This window comes from Hyperolius riggenbachi, chromosome 12, assembly GCF_040937935.1.
Source record: "Hyperolius riggenbachi isolate aHypRig1 chromosome 12, aHypRig1.pri, whole genome shotgun sequence".
NCBI classification, from domain to species: domain Eukaryota; kingdom Metazoa; phylum Chordata; class Amphibia; order Anura; family Hyperoliidae; genus Hyperolius; species Hyperolius riggenbachi.
Genome location: NC_090657.1, coordinates 51,759,585 through 51,785,539, shown reverse-complemented (window position 1 = coordinate 51,785,539; position 25,955 = coordinate 51,759,585). Strand labels below are relative to the sequence as shown.

The 25,955-nt window shown below is 42.8% G+C and overlaps 1 protein-coding gene across 7 annotated transcripts in view; it reads left to right on the top strand.

Moving 5' to 3' along the window:
- Nucleotides 1-25,955, top strand: part of LOC137542203 (rho GTPase-activating protein 39-like) — a 246,130-nt gene that overhangs the window by 139,604 nt on the left and 80,571 nt on the right. For all 7 annotated transcript variants that reach the window (XM_068263943.1, XM_068263946.1, XM_068263940.1 and 4 more), the window contains one exon: nucleotides 9,894-10,325. In XM_068263943.1, the coding sequence (XP_068120044.1) occupies nucleotides 9,894-10,325 (432 nt within the window). The remainder of the gene's footprint in view (nucleotides 1-9,893; nucleotides 10,326-25,955) is intronic.

Sequence of the window (25,955 nt, the reverse complement as noted above, 5' to 3'; positions counted from 1 at the left end):
CCAGATGGCTTAAACATGAAATACTTTGCAATGCTAAATGAGCATCTAATCCCACATCTAAAACCAGTGTATCATAATATTTTTACATAGTGCAGCTCTCCCAAAGATTTTTAATAAAGCCAGAATTCTACAATTTGGTATTTTTTTTTGTATTATTCACCCAGTGAGGCGAGAGCCAGATGATGCGTTATATAGCGCTGCCTAATTTCTACGTTTTCCTTGGCGTACTTTATGAGGCTCGACCAGAAACTAACCACATGAATTTTTCTTAAAATAACAGACCGCAGAGTTGTCTGATTTGACATCGGTGTTAAGTTAGCAATAACTTACACATTTAATTGCAAAATGATGTGTGTGGATATGTCAGTTTCTCAGAATCCTGCTTAGAATGACTTTAAAAGGCAATAGAGTAACCATTGGGTTGTAAGGGTTTTTTTGTGTTCTTAACGTCTTATTAGTTTTCATGTATAAAAGAAATATACAAACAAAGAACAATGCCTATAAATAATAGCTTTGTTATTCACGCTTGCCCCGCTCCCACGTTATGTCACATCGGCGCTGCTCCATTGGTCCATCGCCTGGCCCGTATTGCAGTGGAACGCGTTATTAGCCTGCTGACTAACCACGCATCTGTACTGCCTCAGCCCATTGATGTCGCACGAGGGATTAGCTTCTGATCTCCGTTGGGCAATGTCCATCTAATGTGTGTATGGGCCTTTATATTTTGTGATGCAGCAGTCTATTATTTCACTGTAGATATGTTACATAGGCCATATTTAAAGCTTTACGTGTCTGCGGAGGCGCGATGACACAATGGAGTAGGAGGGGTAAGGTGGGCTGCAGTACACACACTAGATTCTGGGCATAGGCTTCCTTTACAGGCCGCCTTGGCTGAGGGTCATCTAACATGTGTACGAAGCCTTACTTGGAAGCAACGCTCCTCTCCAGTTCAGAGCTATAGAAAATACTGCCACCGCTTAACAGTGATCGGTCAGTTTTCATTTCAAAGGTTTTACTTCTTGCGCCATAGACTTTTCTGAACAAATGACACACATGGAGATGAGAATTCTGGGCAGTTTTATACACCAGTGGTTTCAATCAAGGTCCCTAGATGGTTCTTAGATGATGTAGTTGGTTGCGGCTACCTCTGTGGAGAATTTACGGTGGCCCTGATGTGTCGGTGAGAGATCCAGAGAGCTGGATCATCTTGGCAGAACGCATAGTTCTTGATCTTGCCTCTTCCACTCGCAGCCACTCCACCATTCATTGTCCTCCCTGTCCTCATCCATAACAGCGAAATGGTTAGCAATGCGTCTGTACGGCGCTTGGCCCCATACGGTCGCCTGAGGGATCTACAAGCCTTAAGTCGGGAAGTTTGGAATCAGGATGATACCATTTATTGGCTAACTTAAAGGATATCCAAGGGAAGAAATTAAATGCATGTGCAGTGGACCCATCCGGGGTCGGTGATCCTTAGAGGCTACCAGCGGGACCACGGAGTAGAGCGGAGCTTCGGTGAAGGACGCAAATGACTATAGAGGCTGGAAGAAGCACCAGGAAAGTAAATACATTTAATTTCTTGCCTTGGATATCCTTTAAGTAAGGCAATAAATGGTATCATTCTGATTCCAAACTTCCTGACTTAAGGCTCGTGCACACCCCAAACAAAGTGCACAGCATGACTGCGGGCATAACAGGTTCAAAGAACATTGTACTCACGTGGCCAACTGCACGATATCAGCCCAACAGTGGTGTGAGGTGATCCTCCAGATCGGTTGTGCAGAGTGTCGGATATCAGTCGCTCGTCTTGTTATTTGGCTACAATTTGTACACCGATGACAATCGGGTGTTTTGTTGAGCATGTGTACGGGCTTTTACTCACCCAGTATTCACTCAGTATTCCCTATCTGAAAACGTCTGTGTAGACGAGACAGGAAAAAAGGGCGCCGCACATTTGGCACCCCCATAGGCCGTAATGGGAATTATGGCTACAGTGGTGCTCAGAGGGTAATTTGGGCATCGGCAAAAGTCGGAGCATAAATTACAATAAAACAGTGTAATTCAGCCGTCAGCAATAGCTGGCAACTGAATTGCTTCTTAGCCCCGAGTCCATGGCGGCCTGGAGTGGGAATAGTAATTGACGCTGCCGGGAACTTTGCAATAGCAGGGTGAGACTTTTTTTTAGCTTTACCCTGGGCCCAAATTTCCTGGCGCCCTTTTTGCATGTATGCCTGTGTAGAGCAGTGCATTAAGCTGATATAAAGGCCTGTGTATTCGCAATGGCTGTATTTAAAAAAGGCATGCAATCCTTTTCATGTGTATACGTAGCTGTGTCAGAGTGTGATTTCCCGCTTCTTTACAGCATCAGCTCTCTTCGCCGTGATTGCAGGTTTGTTGGGACGGAGTTGCAGGCCGTACTTAAAGTGGATCCGAGATGAACTTTTACTTATTGCATAATTGGGTTCCTTTCCTATTGTTTATAGGGCATTCCTCAAGCCAAATACTTTTTTGTTTTTGTTTTAATACTCTAATTCCCTATAAACTAAAGAAGCCACGCCCACAGGTTTTCAGAGAGCCAAGGCACTTTCAGACAGTAGCAAGGGCTCATGGGAGCTCCGTATGGGCAGGAGGATGGGGAGGTATTACTAGCCAGAGATTTCAGAGGCAGAGGGGAGGAGAGAGGAGGAGGGGGGATTACGTTTTTTTTGCTCAAGATGCAGATAAGCCTGCTTCTGTGTAATGTTTACAAACAACATGGCTGCTGTCATTGTATCACAGGAATAATCAATCATATTCTATTAACCTCCCTGGCGTTCAATTTTCCCAGGATTTCTGTGCAAAAAGTGATAACATTTATTTTTAAAACTTTTTTTTTTTCTGTAACTTGCCAAAATGTGTCAAGCAAGGGTCTAGTATACAGTGCAGGAGAGTATTGATGTGTATGCACGTTTATACTGTTCACAGCATGTTTTTATGGACGGATATATCTGTCCATACCGCTAGGGAGGGTTAAAGCTGTTTGCAGCTATATTTGCTGTGTAAACTATGTAAACTTTAGATAAGATACATAGACAAGTTACTTGTTATAGTTAGTTTTTCATCACGGATCTGCTTTAAGCTTTTGTAAACTGTTCCCAGCAAGCCCCTAATTGGGAAATTGCTCTGTGTGCACGCTTTGTGAAACTCCCGCTATCTTGTGAAGCTGAGAATTGTGTTCATAGTGTGGCAACATAAGAAAGATCAGAACTCTGGTGGCCACATGTCGTTTCAGAACACAGAAAGCTGAATGATCTAGTGAGTACTATTGAATTATAGCAAAGTACATACGCACTAGAGGCCCCAATGTTCCGTGACCACATAAAACAGGAGGTCCCGGTCATAGCAGCCCTCTTGTGTGGATGTGTCAGGTCACATGATCCACACTATCCCTGTGAAGTACTGCTGCAGGCCTACAGACATGAATGTATTTCTCATTTATACACCACAGTATATCAGCCATTTTCTTCAACCCCATCCATCTCTAAAGGATTATTCACTCTACTGTTTAAGCCACAGTTGTACTCCTGTATTCACGCACCAGAGGCATTTTAACCTAACTTTATTTTGGACTGTGGGAGAAAGCACCAGTGCCAACATCTGCCTGTAAGTGGTGAAGCTCATTCGCTGAGTTGTGAAAGATGAGTTACAAACTAAGCCTCATATAGTGTAGTAATAACGGTAGGTACAATGAAGAGGTACTCATAAGTGTTGGTTGCAAGACCAGCTACCACAGTGTTAAAGAGGAACCTTAACCAAGGATCAAACTTCATCCCAGTCAGTAGCTGATACTTCCCTTTCCCATGAGAAATCTTTACCTTTTCTCAATCAGATCACCAGGGGGGCCTGTATGGCTGATATTGTAGTGAAACCCCTCTTATGGTGTTATGTCATGACCCCGGTCCTGACAGTTTGCTGTCTGTGAACCTTGTTGCATTGTAGGAGATATCGGCTGTTGCCAGCTGCCAAGCAAGCAATACCTCCCTGTGTTCATAGAACTCTCAGTAACGAACATTCCATACAGATCACCTACCTGGACTAAAGATGTCATTACCAGTGATACAATTCAGAATGTAAATCAGGGAGAGGAAAGATTTTACAAGGGGCAAACACTGGCTAAATAATGTGTAAATTAATATTGTATAAAATAAGCAATGTTATTCATATGTGATTTCACTACAGTTCCTCTTTAAGCAAGTGAGGTAATACCCCTCCTCACTCGGGTCCTTTGGTCTTCTGTGGGTGGGTCACACTCTAAGAAAAAAGGATTAAGGTTAGCTTTACAGTGGTCAGTTGCATTACACATGCCTTGTAATGGGTGGGAATGGAGACTGGACATGGACTGTAATACAAACCCTTCATGCAGCGAATAGAATAACGCAATCAGTAACGGCGCAGTACTGTGAACAGGCCCATAGAAGTATATGGGCAGTGAGATGACATGCAGAATTATGCTGCAACCCAACTGACCTCTGTGAATTAGCCCTAATGGTGCCCATACACGGTACAATAAAAACGTTCGATTTGCCTGTTAATTTTCCCAAAACGATCGAATCGAATGAAAGTCAAAAAGAATCTTTTTTTTTTCGATCAACAAAAATGAACGATTATCCTGTTTTTTTTTCAATAAAAATCTGATCGGGCATGTTGGAAAAATCTTTAAATATTAAAATATTAAATCTTTATAAAAAAAACTCAATCTAACGGAATAATCAAACTAAATGATCTAATCGAAAAAAAAAAAAATGTACCATGTATGGGCACCATAAGGACTCAAAGCATTATCCCCGTCTCAAAAAATAAAAAATGGGGGTTTGAGAAAGTGCATATAGGGATGGAGGAGGCGCCCCAAGATAAATTATATTTATTTAAACATTGTCTGGAAGTAGGAGCTCACATAAATGAGGTAAAAACGTAAAAGGATAAATAAACTCTTTGAGAGCTCATTCACACTAGAGGCGATTTTGGACTTTTTTAAGCGCTGACGATTTTTCAAAAGCGCCCTAAAAGCGGCTACACCATGCTTTCCTATGGTGTAGTTCAGATTGGGGCGTTCCGTGTGCTGTCAGTTGACATAAGCGCTGCATGGACCATTTTTAGGGCGATTTGTCCTGAATGGAAGATATAGGAAAAACCAAAACGCTCACAAAATTGCTTTGTGCATCGATTGCCTTTGCATTTTTAAGAATAAATACATTGTATTTATTATTTTCCAGATCAGAGTTCACTCCCTGACTTGCGTCAGGGAGAGAATTAAAAAAATCGCTCTGGAAAAGCGCTTAGAAACAAAAACGCATCACCCACCCAAGCACCAGGAAAGAAAAAAAATGCCTCAAAAAACTGACAACGCTAAAAGACATGTTATCGGAACGCAATGGGAACGAGGCCTTATTAAATGAGTTTTGTGAGGCTAATCCCAGTCCCCTCCTCCAAAGTGGCTGTAATTAGCATGTAATTCAGACTCTTTGACCACCACTGCTTTTAGTGTGGTCAGTTATAGGACCAATTCCACCAAATCTCGTACATGCTGCGTTGCCTGGCTTCATCAAAATATATTTGCTTCTAGCCACCTGTCTTTGGTGCAGCAATTAAACTTTCTGATTGTTATACACATGGCTACTCTGAAAACATCAGATCTGTGCTGTGCTTTTTGTGCCGTATGCTTTTATTTTGGACGTGCAGGCGTTGGGCTCCGACATTGTTTGTTCTGCAGACCCTGATTGTAATCTTAGCTAATCGTTAACTTAAGAGTAAACACGGCTCTTTGTCGGTGGAATAAGCTCACACAAACCAGGTCTCAGTCACTGCCAGGTGGGACAAAGCATTCTGGGAGTTCAGGGTGCAGAAGACAACGTTTTACAACGCCACCTGTTCAGTTTTACAAGTCCGTGTAGGAAAATTATTTTAACAACTTGCTGCCTTCATCGCATTTGGCTGCTACAACAATTTGGGTTTTAAAACAAACTGTGTCACAGGGCTGTAACCAACAAATGGAAAACGTTATGCTTTAAATTGTTCAAATGGGCCTGTGGCCTCTTGCCACAATTCACACTGTTGTTGTGGCTATAGACTAGGCCGGAATAAAGCCTGGTACACACCATACATTTTTATTGGCAGATGATTTGCCAATTTTACCACCTCCATGTAGTATGAGGGCCAACAGATATTGAATACTATGAGCAGATTGTGCAGGTAAACTCTCATACTACATGGAGGTGGTAAAATTGGTCAGTGGTTGGCCAATCAATATTGAATGTGTGTACCAGGCTTGAAAGTGTTCCCGAGGTGACAGCTTCCGTCTTGACGGTACCTTGTCGGGAATATAGTATACATCACTGATAAGCAAAGTACAGCCATAAAAGGTTTCCTGGCAGAATACAACTGACAGTGGCCTTGGGCGGTAGAGAAAACAAAGCCGGCCCTGGGTAGCTGACAGAGAGGAGACACTGGGGAAGGGGGTAGGGGGGTGGGGGGCGGTAGGTAGAGATGGAATACTAGTGGGGAGGGAGGAGATACAGGGGAGAGATAGAAAAAGTTCAATAGTTCAATAGACTGCCATTGAGCAGAGACGACAAAACATTCAATCTACTTTGTAATTTTTTTTATCTAAAATAAATCCATAGGATATCTAAAAAGTCATTTTTAGGAGTAGGAGGACAGATCCAATAGTTTATCTCATCAGTTTATTTTCACCTTGGGTTCCCTTTAAGTTATAGGTATGTAAACAAGCTGCACTTTTTGTGCCCTGAAATTCCCGAAAACTGGAACACCTTCTCAGTGTGGCCACCGGTGACAGTGATGTTATAATATTGGCCGATTTTGATTGGCCAGTCACTGACCAATTGTACCACCTCCATGTTGCATGAGGGTCAACAAATTTGGGTCTATTTTTAGATCTCTGGTACACTTTTCCAACAATTCAATGCAATTAAATGGTGCCACGTGCTCAAACGTATGAGAAGTGTTGCAAGACAGGAATTTTGGATGTAACAGTTAGGGGCTGAGTCTATACAGACATGGGGAGGAGTCTATGTGGGATGGGTGGCGCACAACAGAGTGCCACAGAGTGGGTGGGGTCCGTAGGAGAACAATGCCCTTGGTCGTATCGATCCACCAGTCAGATCACTTGCCGAGGCACAAAGGGGGATCAAGGACCGCTGCACACATGCTAGATTCTCAGTAGAGGCAAATCTGACCATCAGTCTTGGCCAAAAACCATCTAGTGTGTGCACTTGGCTTTATAAATGTAGTCAGCTAGCCTTTTGGTATCCTACAACACACTACATTGATATGAATGGGCACCATTACAATCAGGAGAAAGTCCCTTCCCTAGAGGTTTCACTGTCTTTCCAATGTCTGTTTTAAGTTCTTTCCTGCATAACTAAAAACATTTCACATAAATATGTTAAATAGCCCAAAGGCCTGAATAGTAAGCACTTTGCTGATGCCTGAACAGTTAGAATTGTACACATTAATGGCAGACTTTCCTTTGACTATAATCTGGGGATAATTTAACAAGGTGCAGGATTGCCGCATATGGCTTGAAGGATACAAGAGGTCACTTTCTGCTGTAGGTTTGAAGCTCAGATGTGACCATAGTCCTTTTGTGCGTTAAGTCCTTGTTTTGACTTGGCTGCAAAGCTTAGATTTATGGTTAATCCTTTGAGATGCTTCATACCACCAACTTTGAAGCGTGAAAGCACTTGGCTGACTTGGCCAGCAGGTTACGAGCACATGTGCATCAGAAATCCATTGCTTAGCCTTACACACATTCTTCTGATAATCTTCAACATTTGTAGGCTAGTCTACAAACTCTAACCACTCATTGGACAACTTGGTTTATTGATCTTTAATCTACCTGTCTATTGCCAAGTGAACCATAATGTGCCATACAGACACTTCAAAAAGTTTGATCATGTTTGTTTGACGTGACAGTCTGCCCAGCAACCTCTGACGACAAACACCTGCTTCTGCTTAACTACATGTAGCTCAGCTCCGTGGTGTCTAGTGGTCCCCCTCCTCCTCTACTCAGGTCCCTAGTGTCTAGTGGTCCCCCCTCACACCCCTAAACAGTTCTTTGGTGTCTAGTGCTTTCCTCCTCTCCCCCCCATATGGCTTTCCTGGCGATCTAGGGCTTCAATTCCAATATAGCTTCCCTGGTGGTGTAGAGTGGGCCAAACATAATGCAAAGTGGGGAAACCACTTGAGGGCCAAATTTGATGCCTCTGCGGGCCATAGTATGACATGTATGGCTTACCGCAATGGAATGACAAGTGTAAACGGATCCTATCAATAAATAGGATCCATTCAACTGTCAGTTTTTTGAAGCAGCAAAATGTTTTGCACTAAAGTGGGAACCGGGCCTTAATCATAGCCAGGGACACCAAGAAAGTTTAAATTTTATATGCATCCTCCTTTGTGAATTGCAACACTGTACAAAGTCTATGGACTTACTTTAGCCGGTGAGTCCAGCACCTTTGGAGTTTTCAAGGTATTGAGCGGTGTACCTGACTTTTGATAGAGATAAACCCTACAACTGGAGGCCTACACATGCCCGGGAAACATTTGTGCCTGGAAAGGAGTAGTGGGAAATGTAGACCTGCTCACACAAACACCTATCTGTATTGTTGTTTACAACCACTCACTGAAAAAAATAACATACTTTGACTTTCATGGAATCAAATATCAGCTGTTTGGTATGTGCTAATTAGTTTAGTTAGTTAATGGATGCAGTTGGAAGTCTCATTTTAAAATAGCAAGTTTGGACTGTGGTGTACTTTTGGGCAGCTTGTGTCAACAGATGAGAAGGTAGTGCTTACAGAACCTCACTGATCACTATCTTGTTTAGCAGTCCAATGTACAGAGTTGATGTGCAACATAACAGGTTAGCCTGGTCCAGGGTTGTCACTATCTTTACTTGTAATGTTTCTTTACCGAATAGAGGGGACGTTTGTAAACATTTTAAAACAGGCTCTAAAACTTGGAGTTGGCTATAAACCTAATGTATAGTATTTTTTTCTCTCTCAATACTAACAAAAATATGCAAATTTGTATCCGATAACCATTTATTTTTGCTTTTTTGAGTCAAAATCCTCAACATTGCTGATATATGCATCCCTAAATCAAACATTCTGAAGATCATGGATATCTTGGAACTTAAAGTTGAACAGCATAATGGGCAGTTTAATGATATAAAGCGATACTAGAGGAATGTGTGCTTGTTACTGAAAGCAAGTGGTCATCTTTCAACTATTTTTTCAAGAAGAACTTGAACCCAGGATTCCCCTTGACCACTCTGATGATGTTTTTCTCAAATAGATCATCTGGAAGGGGAGGGGGTCTTTGTGGCTGATATTGTTGTGAAACCCCTCCCATGTTATGTGATGTTAGGGCCATGGCCCTGACACATTGTGTGTCCGTGAACCTTGTTGCATTGTGGGAAATTAAATACAGCTGCTTCCAACTGCCAAACATGAAGTATCTCCCTCGGTGCATATTATCACATTGTTGGTGGGTATGTTTATAGATGATAGCAGTTTGTGCTGTCTGTTTCTTTTCATGAAAAAAAGAGTCAGGGTGGATTCAACAACATGAACGGATTACACAGCAAGATTCAATCATTTCTTGATCTTTCTTCTATGTTTTTGCTTCTCACTTAGCAATATATGAATTTTCCGATTAGTACTATGATTTGATAAAGTTCCTCATTCAGCTCAAGGTTTGAAAGTGAATTGGGTTACGGCCACTATGGGCAATAGAAACGTTTTCCTTTAGGACACTTTGCATGCATGATGCCAATATTATTTGCAGTAAAAAAACTTATGGTCACCTGCTGACTGTTCTTATTGTCTTTGCAGCTCGGACTGGGTGGAGATCATTGAGCCACGCTCCCGCGAGCGTATGTACGTGAACCTGACCACTGGAGAATGCGGTTGGGAGGCCCCTCCAGAGGTTACTGTGCGCCAATGTAATGAAAACCAGTGGTGGGAGCTCTTTGACCAGCAGAGTGGACGATTTTACTACTACAATGCTCTGAGCAATCAGACGGTATGGCATCGCCCGCCGCAGTGTGATATTGTGCCTTTGGCTAAGTTGCAAGCCATGAAACGTGCCTCCCAGCCCAGCCTTGTCTCACGATCCAGCCAAGAGCGGATCTCTCACAGGGGCAGCACCAGCAGTGATGGAGCCAACCTTCCCTTCGAGGTCCTCATGCTCCAAGAATCCGAGTATAGCAGAGATGGCATGAAGAGACGAGGAGACAGTATCGACAGCAGAAAGGATTCTGAAAGGTGAGCCTTTTACATGACATTTTATCTTCTTTTACTAGGCACAGAGAAGCAGTCTGCATTGCATTGCATGGACTCTTGAAATGACCAGAATTGGACAGTCCCAGTAAGCTCAGTATACAGAGATTTTCCAGGTCTGCTTAAAGCCTCTTGCACGCTACATGCGATTCCAATTTTTTTATATGTACCAATTTTTGATTCCGATTAAAAAATGTAGCAGCATGCAGTACTTTTTTTTAATCGGAATCAAAAATCGGTTCATATAAAAAATCGGAATCGGATGTAGTGTTGCAAGAAGCCTTAAGTGGACCCAAACTCTGTCACAGCACATAATGAAAAGTTTTTATTCCACATATAGTTGCTGTTTGTTTAGCCATATGAAAGTGTTTAATTAGTTCTTATCAGCAGCAGTGAATATCCTTCAATGTGGAGAGGCGGTTTTTCATGCACCAAACACTCAGCTAACTGGACAGAGCTTCAGCAGCTCCAATCATAATGCAGATCTGATCAAAACCAAAGAAATTATCTGTTCACATTTGGGCGTTCAAAACAATAATTCATGCATTTTGTAAATTTTGGTCCTAAAATTACTAGCTTCACAAAATATCATTATCTTTCTACCTGGGTCATAGTCCTGATCGTGTACTAAAGAGAAGCTGTCAGCCATACTATCTCAGAAAAAAAACACATATATAAGTAGATAAATACTTGCTCTACTTATATAACATATGTATTGCACTGTCCACGTTTTGATTTTAGTGATTTTTCTACAGTAAAAAAAAAGAGAAAATCCTTCTTAGAATTTCCCATTTTGTGGCTATTTTGAAGCCAATCCTGATGTAATTTCCTCCCTTACTCTCTTCTGCCTAATTGTGTATGCATTGCCCGCCCTCCACTATACAAAGTGCATTCTCTCAGCATGAGAAATATTGGCCAATCAGAGAGGAACAGAGTTGTGGGAGGGGAAAACAGGAGGGAAAGTGGCTTCAGCCAATCAGACTGCATTAATTAAGTCTGAGGGGAAGTAGATAGGCAAAAAAGGACAACCCAGCTTGCCCTGCAACTTCCTTTTTGTGTGCCAAATTTTGTGTGTACCAAATAAGAGTCAGGTAAACTGGGGAATGATCATTTATCAGCAAGAAAAGTAATAGGGATTTGAACTTTAGGATTGCCTGGTTAGCATCCTTATTACTTACCAGATAAAAATAAAGAATTGATTTTTGAATTTATGCCCAACAGTTACACTTTAAAGAGAACCCGAGGTGTGTTTAAAGAATGTTATCTGCATACAGAGGCTGGATCTGCCTATACAGCCCAGCCTCTGTTGCTATCCCAAACCCCACTAAGGTCCCCCTGCACTCTGCAATCCCTCATAAATCACAGCCGTGCTGTGAGGCTGTGTTTACATCTGTAGTGTCAGTCTCAGCTGCTCCCCCGCCTCCTGCATAGCTCCGGTACCTGCCCCCGTCCCTTCCCTCCAATCAGCAGGGAGGGAAGGGATGCAGGCGGGGACTGGAGTTCTGCAGGAGGCGGGGAGAGCAGCAGACTGACACTATAGAGATAAACACAGCCAGCTCTGACAAGCTGTTTGTCAGCAGCGTGGCTGTGATTTATGAGGGATTGCAAAGTGCAGGGGGACCTTAGAGGGGTTTGGGATAGCAACAGAGGCTGGGCTGTATAGGCAGATCTAGCCTCTGTATGCAGATAATATTCTTCAAACCCACCTCGGGTTCTCTTTAAGGCAGGGCGCACATTTTTTCAGTGTGATATCGCGGCCATTTTTTTTGTTTTTCTGATTGCGTTTTTGTTCGCATTTTCCACGCATGGTTTTTCATTTGCAATTTTTTACTTGGTCTGCGCTAAAATAGAATGGAATTGTAAATGCACACAGTATGTGAGGAAAAAAACAGAAGCTGTCCAATTTTTTTTTTTACTCAAATTTAATGAGAGGCAATTACTTGTAACAATACAAAATGCTCAGTGTAAGAACAATATAAAATATCAGCAAAAATATAATATAACAAAATTGTTAAAGGGACACTGAGGAGTGCCCGAATTTAAAAGACTGCACTTACCTGGGGCTTCCTCCAGCCCACCGTAGGCCGCGAGGTCCTCCAGCGTCCTGGCTCTTCTCCTGGCACAGATGTACGCAAAAAACAGATTCTCAAGCGGCCCACTGATTATCAGTGTATCTGCTGCAGTGAAACAGTTTTGTGTCTACTAAGAAACTATCCTCCATTAGGCTGTACTTTGTACTGTGCTGAAGTGTTAGGGACATCTGTGCAGAGGTGCTAGGCAGTGCGGACACACAGTTTTCAATGAGAAAGAAGAAAAATAGCATATTACACACAAACTATTCAAAAAGGAACCTACTGTACATACACACTGTACCCTGTTACTTAAAGAAAACCTGTAACATCAAAAAGTTCCCCTGGGGGGTACTCACCTCGGGAGGGGGAAGCCTCAGGGTCCCAATGAGGCTTCCCACGCCGTCCTCCGTCCCTCGGGGGTCTCGCTGCAGCCCTCCGAACAGCGGGTCCCGGGTCCTGTCCGGCGCCGCGCAGTAGAGCGGACCCGACTGAGATCAGGTCTTTCCGTCTACTTCGGAGCTGAAAGCCGCGACAGTGCCCCTGTTGGAGCCTGGAAAGGTAAATATTGAACAAGCTGATGGATTTGTTGGGCTGCTGTTCGGAGGGCTGCAGCGAGACCACCGAGGGACGGAGGACGGCTTGGGAAGCCTCATTGGGACCCTGAGGCTTCCCGAGGTGAGTACCCCCCAGGGGAACTTTTTGATGTTACAGTGTCTCTTTAAAGGATACACAAGATGACATGTGACATGATGAGATAGACATGTGTATGTACAGTGCCTAGCACAGAAATACTTATGGTGGGTTCCTGTTTTTTTCTTTCTCTGCCTAAAAGAGTTAAACATCAGGTGTGCAAGTGATAGTTTCTGTCCAGGTCAGATTATAGCGTAACCTTCACGATAAGGAATTATAGGCATAAAACACTCTCCTGGCAGAAAATGGCTTCTGAAAGCAGGAAAGAGATGAAAAAGTTCAATGGTTCATAGATTTTAGCTTTGGCTTACTACAATGAATGTGTCATTGAGCAGAGACAATGAAACAGTAGAAACTTAAAAAGTAGGTTTAAACATAAAATCAAACTGTGGGATATCTAAAAAAAAAAAAGGTAATTTTTAGGAGGAGGAGGATAGATACAAGTGTTTATGTCATCAGTTTATTTTCACCTTGTATTTACTTTAGGCATACTACAGGTGGAATTAGACTTTTGGGCTAGGTGCACACTTAGCAGAAACACTAGCGTTGCGGGAAAACGCTGTGTTTTTGCCACTAATGGAAGTCTATGGGCCACTGAAAAAATACATATAAAAAAACGAATATGCGTTTTCTATGCGTTTTGAAACATGCGTTTTTAGAAACGCATGTTTTGTTGGATAATCATAAACGCATCAAAAAGGCACACAATGAAAGTCAATGGGAACGCAATGGTATGCGTTTTCCATGCGTCATCATATGCGTTTTTTGTAAAAAAAAAAATAAAATTGCTTTCTTGTTATTATTATTTTTAATTATATTTATAAAGCGCCAACATATTACGCAGCGCTGCACAATAGATCAATGGATTACATACAAGGTAGGACATACAGGAAACTCACAACAAAACAAGATCATGCAAATGATTTGATAACATGTCAAATCATGTTTTCTGATGTATTTCCGCTTCCTGTTGTCTTCCTATTAATTTGCATAAAACACAATTGTAAAACGCATATTCATTTTGTGTATGCGAACCGCAAATGCATTAAAACGCACACAAAATGCTTGAAAAACGCATCTGCCGCAAAAAATCACGAACGCAACAAAAACGCGGTTAAAACGCACACAACATTAACATTAAACATGACATAATGCAGCCTTTCCCGCTATGTTATGTGTGCACCCAGCCTTATGCACAAAATACATTTCCCAGAATTATTATTCTTCATCAGGAGTACAGAAGTGAGAATGCAGTAATGACTGGCACAAGCGCCTCCGTCTCTTACAGCTGCCACAACTTTACTTTTCCCCCCTTAATATGTGGATTACCTGGCGCTTTGAAGTGCTGGAAGGATTTGCTCGCAAAGTACCCCCGTCCTGTGTGCCAGAGATCGCAGCCACACGCCCGGGACTCAGTCCTTCAGGACTTGGCAAACATACCTCAGAAAATAGTTTGTTCACAGCAAATTGGCAAATGGGATGTGATAATGACACCTTTTATAGCTAACAGATGTTTGATGCTTTCCCAGCTGTAAGGCAGCCTAGACCGTATTGGCAGAGCCCTGCCTCTGATCCCCCGATAAACCAGGGCAGATTATTTTTATTTCTGTAATATTTTTCCATACCAAGATCCGTAACAGACAATCCACATGTCCGAAGCCAGAATGCGTCTCATTGCCTTGAGTGAATCTTCACATAGGCCTAGTGCACACCAGAGCGGTTCTGCTGCGGTTTGCGATCCGCTTGCGGGTGCGGATCCGCTAGGGTAATGTATTTCAATGGGTTGGTGCACACCAGAGCGGGAGGCGTTTTGCAGAAACGCATACTCCCGGGCTGCTGCAGATTTTGGATTGCGGATGCGTTTCTGCCTCAATGTTAAGTATAGGAAAAACGCAAACCGCTCTGAAAAACGGCACTTCAGAGCGGTTTGCCAGGCGTTTTTTGTTACTGTAGCTGTTCAGTAACAGCTTTACTGTAACAATACATGAAATCTACTACACCAAAAACGCTTCACAAAACCGCAAATTGCTAGCTGAAACGCTACAGAAAAAGAAGAAAAAGCGTTTAAAAATCTGCTAGCATTTCGCGGATCTGCTAGCGTTTTTTGGTGTGCACCAGGCCTAAGACTGCTGCAACAATGGAGGCAGACTGAAACCAGCTGTCCAGTGCAGTGTACTTAGAGGTATTTGTTTCGGTATAAAGGGATATTGCGCCGAGCTCGCTAATATAATACAGATGCTGTGACTCCTACTGTATTTTGCCTGAGGAAGCGGGATGTATGGCCCGTGAAATGCGTTGCATTGTTTTTTTGGAGTTCCGAATAAATTGTTGACTGTCTGAATCGCAGTCCTTGCCTGTGTCTGTTTGGAGGGGGTAAGACCACCGCTGCCTCCTCTGTTTAACCAGTTGTTTTTTTAAGTTCATTTAATTACCTTTTATTCTTTTGGCGCCTCTGTATCTTGTACACTAAAGTGCAATACATATGTTATGTAAGTAGAGCAAGTATTTATCTACTTATATATGTGGGTTTTCGTTCTGAGATAGTATGGCTGACAGCTCCTCTTTCTGTGCTTTCAAATGAGCTTATCTGCTGGTGGCTTTCAGGTGACACATGGGAGAGATCAAAGTACACCATGTGATTAGACATAAATGAGGGGGAATTAAACAGACTAAATTCTCTAAAAACATACAGGGTGCATTACTCTCTGTTTTCCTTCTGTCCTGTGCAAGAGTTCAGGTCCACTTTAAAAGTAACCTTAACTCCAGAAAAAAAAATGAGTTTCACTTACCTGGGGCATCTACCAGCCCCCTGCAGCCATCATGTGACCTTGCAATCACTCATGGCTCCTCCGGGCCCCTGCTGCCAGCTAGTTTCATTTTTGCCGAGTGAGAGTCGGCGGGCCGCCATGCGTACCTTTGCACGCATTCCCACTGGTGCAGGAAGCTATCGCGGACATTAACATGTACATTTTTTCGTGTTACTGGTGCAACACATACATTTTTCCACATTGTACCAGTAACACGTAAAAATGTACTTGTTAATGTCCGATAGCTTCCTGCACCAGTGGAAATGCGTGCAAAGGTATGCATGGCGGCCCGCCGACTCAGAGTCGGCAACAATAAAACTAGCTGGCGGTGGGGGATCGGTGGAGCCATGAGTGACTGCGAGGGCACAGGATGGCTGCAGGGAGCTGGTAGAAGCCCCAGGTAAGTGACACTCATTTTTTTTAATTAAGGTTCCCTTTAAAGAGACTCTGTAACAAAAATTGCATCCTGTTTTTTATCATCCTACAAGTTCCAAAAGCTATTCTAATGTGTTCTGGCTAACTGCAGCACTTTGTACTATCACAGTCTCTGTAATAAATCAACTTATCTCTCTCTTGTCAGACTTGTCAGCCTGTGTCTGGAAGGCTGCCAAGTTCTTCAGTGTTGTGGTTCTGCTATGAACTCCCCCTTCCAGGCCCCTCTATGCACACTGCCTGTGTATTATTTAGATTAGAGCAGCTTCTCTCTTCTCTCTTATCTTTTTCAAGCTGGATAAATCGTCCTCTGAGCTGGCTGGGCTTTCACATAGTGAGGAATTACAGACAAGGGCAAAGCTGTTTGCAGGAAGAAAAGAGCAGCCTGAAACTTCAGTGCATGAGAGATGCAGGGGGAAAGAAACACACAAATGATCTCTTGAGATTCAAAAGGAAGGCTGTATACAGCCTGCTTGTGTATGAATGTATTTTCTATGTGTGGACATACTGTACATCAACCTACTTCCTGTTTTGGTGGCCATTTTGTTTGTTTATAAACAAACTTTTTAAAACTGTTTTTAACCACTTTTAATGCGGCGGGGAGCGACGAAATTGTGACAGAGGGTAATAGGAGATGTCCCCTAACGCACTGGTATGTTTACTTTTGTGTGATTTTAACAATACAAATTCTCTTTAACATACTTTTTAAACAAAATACAAATACAATATTTTTGCTGCATGAAAAAAAAAATCAATTCATGAATTCTTCAGGCAAACAGATTGTTGCTTTCAGCTGCTGCCTATCTCTTTATGAACTTCATCTCCAAGTACGGCAAGTTCTCCTTCAGAAATGAAATGTCTAATCTGCTATGATAAATGATAGGCTGGGCGGGATCGTGCTGCACCCGGATAGTTGGATGTTCAGTGACGAGAGAGACAGGAAGAAAGGTGAAGGGTGTGAACATCTCCATTCTTCCTCTTCTGCAGGCTGGTATCTGAGCAGCTTGGTTTTCACACTTGCCTATGCGTGCCTCTTTCACTTACACACACACATATATATATCAGGCTTGGCAGAGGCACAGAAAGCTGGCTGAGCAGAGCAGCTGTTGCTGAATTCCGTGCAGTCAGCAGATCTAGGCGTGTGTATCGAGCTCCCTGGCCTACAATGGATTCTTTCATAAAAGGCCTATAAAGTCCATCCAGAGCGAGAGGGAGAACAGACAGCTGCAGCATTGTCTGCCCTGCCACTGCTGAGGAACTCCAAGATGCTTTCCCGATACCATCACTAACCATGGCCTGAATTAAGCCTGACCACTGTCTAGAGTAACCTCAAGAATGAATTGATTTCTGTACAAATAATCCAGTTTCTGGTGCAATCAAAGCCCTGAACACACTGGGCTTTCTGTGGCGCGCTGGAGTTCAAAAACAATATCCTCTTACTTCTATAATTCAAATCAATTGTAATTGCTTGCGGTGAATGAATGCTACACAAATGTTCCAACATGGTGTTTTGATTACTATAGGCCACACTACTTACTTTCTACATTTCTTAATGCCTGGCTTGCTATTTTAGGGTAGTCCATAAATGGTTTTGGGTGTATCTTCAGACTCTTTACTTTTATAGTGCAACTTTAACCAAGGATTGAGCTTCATCCCAATCAGTACCCCCTTTCTCATAAGAAATCTTTACCTTTCCTCAAATAGATCGTCAGGGGGACTCTGTGATGTCATGGCCATGGTCCTGACAATTTGCTGTCTGTGAACCTCATTGCATTGTGGGAAATAACATTTTTTTCCCAACTGCCAAGCAAGCTATATCTCCCTCTGTGCATAGAACTCTTATTAAAGGACCACTGTTGAGAAAATCTTAAGATTTTAAATACATGTTAACACATGCACAGAAAAAGTACGTTTCCCTAAGAGTGAGCTATGAATTACTTTTCTTCTATGTTGCTGTCACATACAGTAGTTAGTAGAAATCTGACGGAACTAACAGGATTTGGACTAACCCAACTCCTCATGGGGGTTCTCAGGGCTTTCTTTATTTGCAAAAGCACTTAGTGAATGGCAGGTGCTCCATCCAACTGCCAAAAAAGTGTATAGTAAGCAGAGAGGCTGGCCAGCATCTTTGTATAAATCTTTATCAGGGAGTGTCTTTATAAAGAACAAAGGCCATGCTAAGAATCCCCCATAAGGATATGAACGTTCCATACAGATCACCTGGCAGAACTAAAGATGTCTCCACCAGTGATACATTCCAGAATGCATGCATGCGCCACTCGTCAACCCCCTCCCCCCCACCATATCAGCATAGCGTGTCATCTGCTACACAACTGACTCGTATGTGTGCAGCCCGGTCCAGTGATGTTGCCCAAAGGGGATCAGGTCCTGAACCCCGATAGACGACATCTGTCAAAGGTATGTACTCACCTTTAGAGTAGAAAGCAGTTGTAAAGAGGGATCCTTGTCTTAGTGAACTGGCTGTATAACAAAAACACTATCCTCCATTCATACATCTTTAGCTGTTTTTATTTCTGTCTGTCTTGGTCCTGTGTGTCTGTATTTTTGAGTCCAGAGGGTTAATATTGTCTTGAATGTAATTAGGTCACATTCTTTAGCACCAGCCCTTCCCCTGTTTAAGATTACTAGGATCACAGCTACTATTGTTAGTATTTTACTGAGGAAGTGACAGTTGTTTCAGTCAACCGATCTACAAGTCTTTTTTGTCTGAAACCTAATGCTGCTTTCAATAATCTAATGTAATGTAAAAAAACAAAAGTTATGTAATGTTATGTAAAAAACAAAAGCTATGGTGACTGGATGCAGAGGACACTGTCATCCTTATCCTTGCCAGCCTATCAGCCTGTCTACCCTCAACGTGTTGCTCTTGGCAGATCTGCAGTAAACGCTTTCCTATTTCCTATAGCTGTCAGCTTTTTTTCCTGTAGATAGTGTGTTAGCGCTGGTTTGGTGTTCCTCCAAGTCCTTTACATGCAGAAATGAAGGAGATCAGACAGGTCTGGAGTCAAATCAAATAAAAAATAGCTATATTGGCATGACCAAGGTTCATACAGGCATTGCCAGGGCAGGATTTACCATACGCCACTGTAGGCACGCACCCACAGGCGCCTGATTATTAAAAGGCGGCTCATTCCCCCCCCCCACCAAAGTCCCAAGCATAGTGTAAATGAGAGGTTACTCAGCCGATTTCCCGCCCACGAATTCGGATGTACTTTAGCAGCCTATAGAAGTCTATGTAAGGCATCCGAATTCGTGGCCGAGGTGAAATCTGAGGCCCTGCAGCATAACTCTGTGCATGACAGTCCGAAACCCATAGCCGTGCATAGCGCGGCTAGAGGGATTCGGCTGCGAGAGACGAGCAGCTGTGCCGGCAGCGCGTCTCGCAAGACGCATGACGGCACTGTGATGTAAATCGGTGCCTAATCATTGCCAAGCATGGGAAAAAGAGGTACATGGAAGGGGGTTGGATAGGGGTACAACGGCTAAGCAGTCTGTGAACATTTTTAGGTTTACAGTTAATGTATGCTCCTCTCAGTCTGTGGCATGCTGTGACATAGTGTGCACCGATTGTCACTGTGGATTCCTCCTCTCAGTCTGGCATGCTATGATATAGTGTACAGCGATTGTCACTGTGGATTCCTCTTCTCCCAGTAGAATGTAGAGTTGTCTCTTATCCTCTGATGTGTTAAAGTCTGGAAATAGTTCCATCAATTTCCTAAAGTAAGTGTTACTAGTTGCAGTGTTGCAGTATATTGGGGCAGTGCACCAGGAAGTGATCCTCATACTCAAGAGTCTTCTGCTCACAGTGTTGGCATGGTTGCATAGACCATTGGTTTGTATGTCTGTCTGTGTGTCCCATACTCGATTTTCAGGAGCTATCAAAATGTAGCAGGGAATAATTTTTACTTTAATGTTGCTAGTTTCCTTCTTTATCAGCTGAAACTGGTTTGGTTGCTTTAGGAAATTCCAACGCTTCAGTGTTTTTCAAACCTGCTGTGGTTATTTGTGTTTTAGGATAATGCAGGTTTTCATTTAGCATTGCCATTGAGGTGAAAGAGTCAGGCAGCTCTATGATTGAATGACTTACAATGTCCCATCACTGCCAGTTCTGCTTTTAAGCCACAAAAAGCTCTGGAATCCCTGTCCTTTGACTTGCATTGGGTCAGATGGCCCTTGAGGCCATGGCTAGAAGGGCTTGGCTGCTTGTAAATAGAAGGCTAGGAGGACTGTGGGGTTAAAGCACACCTGACCCAAGGTAAGCACAGAGGTATGTTCATGATGGATCTACATACCGCTGTGCTTTCTCCATTCCTTGCCTATTTCCCCCCAGTCCCTATATGGGACTTTTGGCTAGAGGCAGGCTTGCTGCAATGTTCCCTCCTATCACTCTCCCATACTCTCCTTTTCCCCGCCCCATTCACTCCCCTTAAGAGGAGGAAGGTGAAGTAGAGTAAGCATGATAGGAGGGAAGCTGGCATCTTTTTTGGAAGTCAAATATTGCAAGGACTGAGTACTGAAGGAGAAGAGGAACAGTTAACTCAGAGGTATGTGGATCCAGCATGAACATAGCTCTGTGCATAGCTTAGCTAGCTTTGCTTCAGGTCAGGTATTTGAGGGTTCCTGTATCCTGTGTCTCGAACCACCATAAGTTACCAGAACATATAGTGCTGGTGAGGAGACTCTTAAGAGTTCAGTGCATTGGAGTAGCAGGGAGGCTTCTTCATTCATGCGAGAGGCAGCAGACTGACTGTTGCATCCCTGTAAGTGAAATGTAAGCTTACCTTCTAATTTGGTGACATTTGTTAAGCCTCGTACACACGTACGCCGAATGTCGCCAGCTCGGGTGATAGTACGTGGGCAACACTGTACTAGCACGTCGCTAGCCTCTAGGCTGCAGGAGGGGCAGCGGAACAGTGTGGATGTGATGTCACACAGCGGGCGGAGTGAGTAAGAAGAACAATGCTCTCAAACAGGGATCAGCTGACTCAGTCTGGCGGATTGCCGTCTGATGTATTGGGGGGCTACTGTACACACGGTAGATTATCGTCAGAGGTGATTGTTTTTAGTGGAGTTTCATCTGGCACCTGTATAAGGCTTTAGTGTTTCAGTATTTATTGCGTTTTGCACTGTGACCATGCTACCAGTAATGTGCATTGTAAATGACACACATGTGCAGGTCTTGCTGTTTTAAAGAATATTTTTCCTTTGAAAATGGATTTATAGTTGGTGCCTTCCGACCTCTGTGGCCTGCATAAACCTAACCTTTTGCAGTATGTCCGCAGTGTTAGTGCACTCCCCTTAGCATAAAGAAAGCTATCATGTCTGAAGACAGGTGCTGGAGCGGAGCCCAGCGGACAGAAATAGAGCCTGGTTTGTGTCCTAGCTGGGGCGTGCAGCAGGTGCTCTTAGTAATTCAGTATAGAGGATGAGAGATGAATCAGAAGTGGCAGCTGTTATTTTTTGGAGAAGATGCCATGTTGGACTTGTCTGCAATCTGCATTATGCGCTCGTGGGATGGAAGGACCATATGTCTGCGCTTGTAGCGGGAACAAGATGACCACTCGTGTGACTAACATCGTTCTCGTCAGTCGAGCCTGGAGTCTGTGTTGTTTTCAGCAGGCTACTTCTGCTTTTTATTTGTGGAAGAACCATTTGTCTATCTTTTTTGTATTGTGATAGTTAAAAAGAGGAACTTTACTAGACATTGCAAGCTGTAGGTATTTACACATGTGATTTGTGGATGAGGAAACATGCAATGATTATGGCTTTGGCCTCGATGCTTTTAGCAAGTTCTCTTGGGGAGTTGAGGGGTAGGAAGACATTTCAACTGAGCGAGAATGGGAATCATATTGTGTTGCCAACTGTGGGGACTCCTCCGAGTGTGACTGGATATACAGGCCTGATCTATACACTGACTGTTCTGTGGACTACTCTTAGTGTGGCTGGACATACAGGCCTGATCTGACCACTGACAGTTCTGTGGACTCCTCTGAGTGTGACTGGACATACAGGCCTGATCTGGCTGCTGAATGTTCTGGGGACTACTCTTAGTATGACTGGACATACAGGCCTGATCTCACCACTGACTGTTCTGGGAACTAGTGTGACTAGACATACAGGCCTGATCTGACCACTGACTGTTCTGTGGACTCCTCTTAGTGTGGCTGGACATACAGGCCTGATCTGACCACTGACTGTTCTGTGGACTACTCTTTAGTATGACTGGACATACAGGCCTGATCTGACCACTGACTGTTCTGTGGACTTCTCTTAGTGTGGCTGGACATACAGGCCTGATCTGACCACTGACTGTTCTGTGGACTCCTCTTAGTGTGACTGAACATATAGGCCTGATCTGACTACTTAATGTTCTGTGGACTCCTCTAAGTGTGACAGGACATACAGGCCTGATGTGATCACTGACTGTTCTGTGGGAACGAGCACTTTCCGTACTTTGATAACGCACTTATATTCTTTGTACAGTACAGAGGGGGAAATTATTGCCATTGCATGCTGTTGAGGAGGGGGATATAACTTTTAGGATCGCTATTGTAAAAAGTTGTAAAATTTAAAATACATGCATACAAGTTGAAAATTTGTCCCAGAGTACAATGCACTATTAATTACATTTCTCCTATGTTGCTCTCACAGTAGGTAGTATAAATCTGCTAAAACTTGGACAAGACTATCTCTTCATGGGGGGGTTCTCTGGGTTTGATTTTCTAAAGCACTTACTGAATGGCAGGTGCTCAGTCCATCTGCCAAAATAATGTGTAGGGAGGTCATCCTTGTATAAACCCATGGTTTTATTTTATATTTAATCATTTACAAAGTAGATTGAATGTTTTGTTGTCTCTGCTCAGTGGCAGCCTATCAAGTGTCCCTAAATGAAAATACATGAACTATTAACCTTTTTCTATCTCCCCCTGTTCTCAGAAGTTATATTCTGCCAGGAAAACGTTTATGGCTGTAATCTGCTTATCAGTGATGTTTACTATACTCCCGACAAGGTACTGACAAGACGGAAGCTGTCACTTCCATGCCTAAAAGTTAACTCGGCAGCAAAATAAAACAAGTTAAACAACCTGGTTATTAATATGTTTTGCACTGTAAATACACATGTTTATCTCATCATGTGACATGTTGCCTGGGGTACACTTTAAGGGACCAGTTGGGCTGTGATCCAGGTCACAGGTAGTCATTTGATGCAATCAAAAACAGCTGTCTGTCATCCCATGTTTCTGGGAACCTTTAAGTTGGTCACATGCAGTACATCCACATCCAAAGATCAATATTCCCCAATATGCCCATCTGGGAATTAAAGGAACAATATCAAACCAAGTGTTCTAAAATGACAATTTACAAATAATGTCTAAGTAGCTGTGTAAACATTTTCCTACTTTTCAGGTTAAGTATCAGAGGCAAACGCTTTAATCCATTGTGTAGGATTTAGCTTTATTGGAACAAATCATTCTTAAAAGGGGTGTCTGCTTCAATGCACAGCCAGTGTTGTTTTTTTGCATACCTACAGAGTATTTTTCTCTGAAACAAAAAAAAAAGTATGAAAAGCTGTGGTGTCACAGACAATTAAAATTTGTTTTTGTTTAGAACAAGTTACATTTCCTCTGCTCACTTCAGACAGAGACTCAGGACACAGACAGCTGCAGCTGCTGAGAGTTTTCTCTCACACACAGGGTTAACAGATGCTTTGTGAGGGAACTCCCCCTCCCCTTATAGTTCACTCTGCCGTCAGATTTGAGCAGACTTGCCGTCATTTAAAAGTGAAAGGGATTTAATACAGTAAACACAAGAGATAAGCAAGTGAAATGTATACATCATTATTTACCAGCACTTCAGTAGCTCTCTCAATCCCAGGTTAAAAAAAAAACATGTTAAGCGATAGTGTTCCTTTAAGAATAGTGTGCCACACTGTAACCTCAGTTGTACTTGGATGTCAGGAGACAGTATCAGAATGAATCATCTGCTATGGTTTTGTGGTTACACATGTTATCAAGCAGTATAAAACCCACTGCTTCACAGATCCGCCAGGGTCTAAGGAGAACAGTATTAGGTGGTGCTGTGTCTTATTTATATATTTTTAGGAAATGGTTATGTGTATTGGTTTACAAACACAGTGAGTCACACCTTCCTGTTTGCACAGTTTAGACATAAATATATAACAATAGACAAAAGATTTGCTCCTGTATGTAGGCTTCACCCATCCACACTCATGAATCATCTTGTGTATGAGAGAGGAGCTTACAGGTTAATTCAGTAAAAAAAAAAAAATGACAGTGGCCCATAGCAAGCCGACAAAGAGACCTTGTCAGAAATCTTTATTGAACTGAAAACTTGCAAACAGTAGAAACTTGTTATAGTAAACTCCTATATAGTAAACCTCTGGCTACACTAAACTCAGTCCCTAGGTCACGACCATGTAAACTTCTGATACAGTAAATTACTTGGCCAGGCCCTTGAAGTTTACTGTAAGGGGCTTTTACTGTAATGGCTAAGAGATATGTAGAATGTGTATTTAAAGAGGAACCATAGTGAAACTATCAATTAATAAAAGGTTTTAGTTTTTTTTACAATATTTATTAGTAAATTATTTAGTCAGGGTTTTCCCATGGTAAAATCTTTCTTCACCCTAATTTACATGTACATTTATCACAGGTGGCAACATCTTTAGTCCTGGCAGGTGATCTCTGCGAAATGTTTGATTTCTGAGAATTCCAAAGCTAATGAAAATGATGCTTAGTCTCCCAGAATGGTCTGGGTGGAGAATTCAGCATAGCTAAACAGCCTAGGCTAACCGTCACAGGGAGTGCGGGGTTACATACCAATATATAGCTATAAGAAGGGTTTCTGATGCTGAAACCAGGAAGATTACTGTCAAAGTGGCTGCCCTGAATAATTGACTGCATTCTGCTATATGTTGCTACAGGGCCTCTTTAATACCTTCAGCACTGTGTAGGCACTGTAGAACCTCCAGAATCTGTATGCACACTGCTATCTGAGGGCTGGTGCACACCGAGCGGCTTTTTCAGCGTTTCTGCAGCCGCTTGCGGGTGCGGATCCGCTTGGTTAATGTATCTCAATGGGGTGGTTCACACCAGAGTGGGAGGCGTTTTGCAGAAACGCATACTTCCGGGGTGAGGCATTTTTTGGATTGCGGATGCGTTTCTGCCTCAATGTTAAGTATAGGAAAAACACAAACCGCTCTGAAAAACGCCTGTTCAGAGCGGTTTTGCCGGCATTTTTGTTACAAAAGCTGTTCAGTAACAGCTTTACTGTAACAATATATGAAATCTACTACACAAAACCGCAAAATGCTAGCTGAAACACTACAGAAAAATAAGAAAAAGCGTTTCAAAATCTGCTAGCATTTTGCGGATCTGCTAGCGGGTTTTTGTGTGCACCAGGCCCCAAGGAGGATGTGTATTCTCCTTTTTATATCAGTTATTGAGACTAATCAAGGTAAAAAAAATCAATATGAATACATTACAGATGCTGTTCCTCTATGGAGCTCATGTTGGAGGGCCTCATTTTGAGGGGCGTGTGGGTGGGGGCTGAATAGCGGTATGTTGCATCTA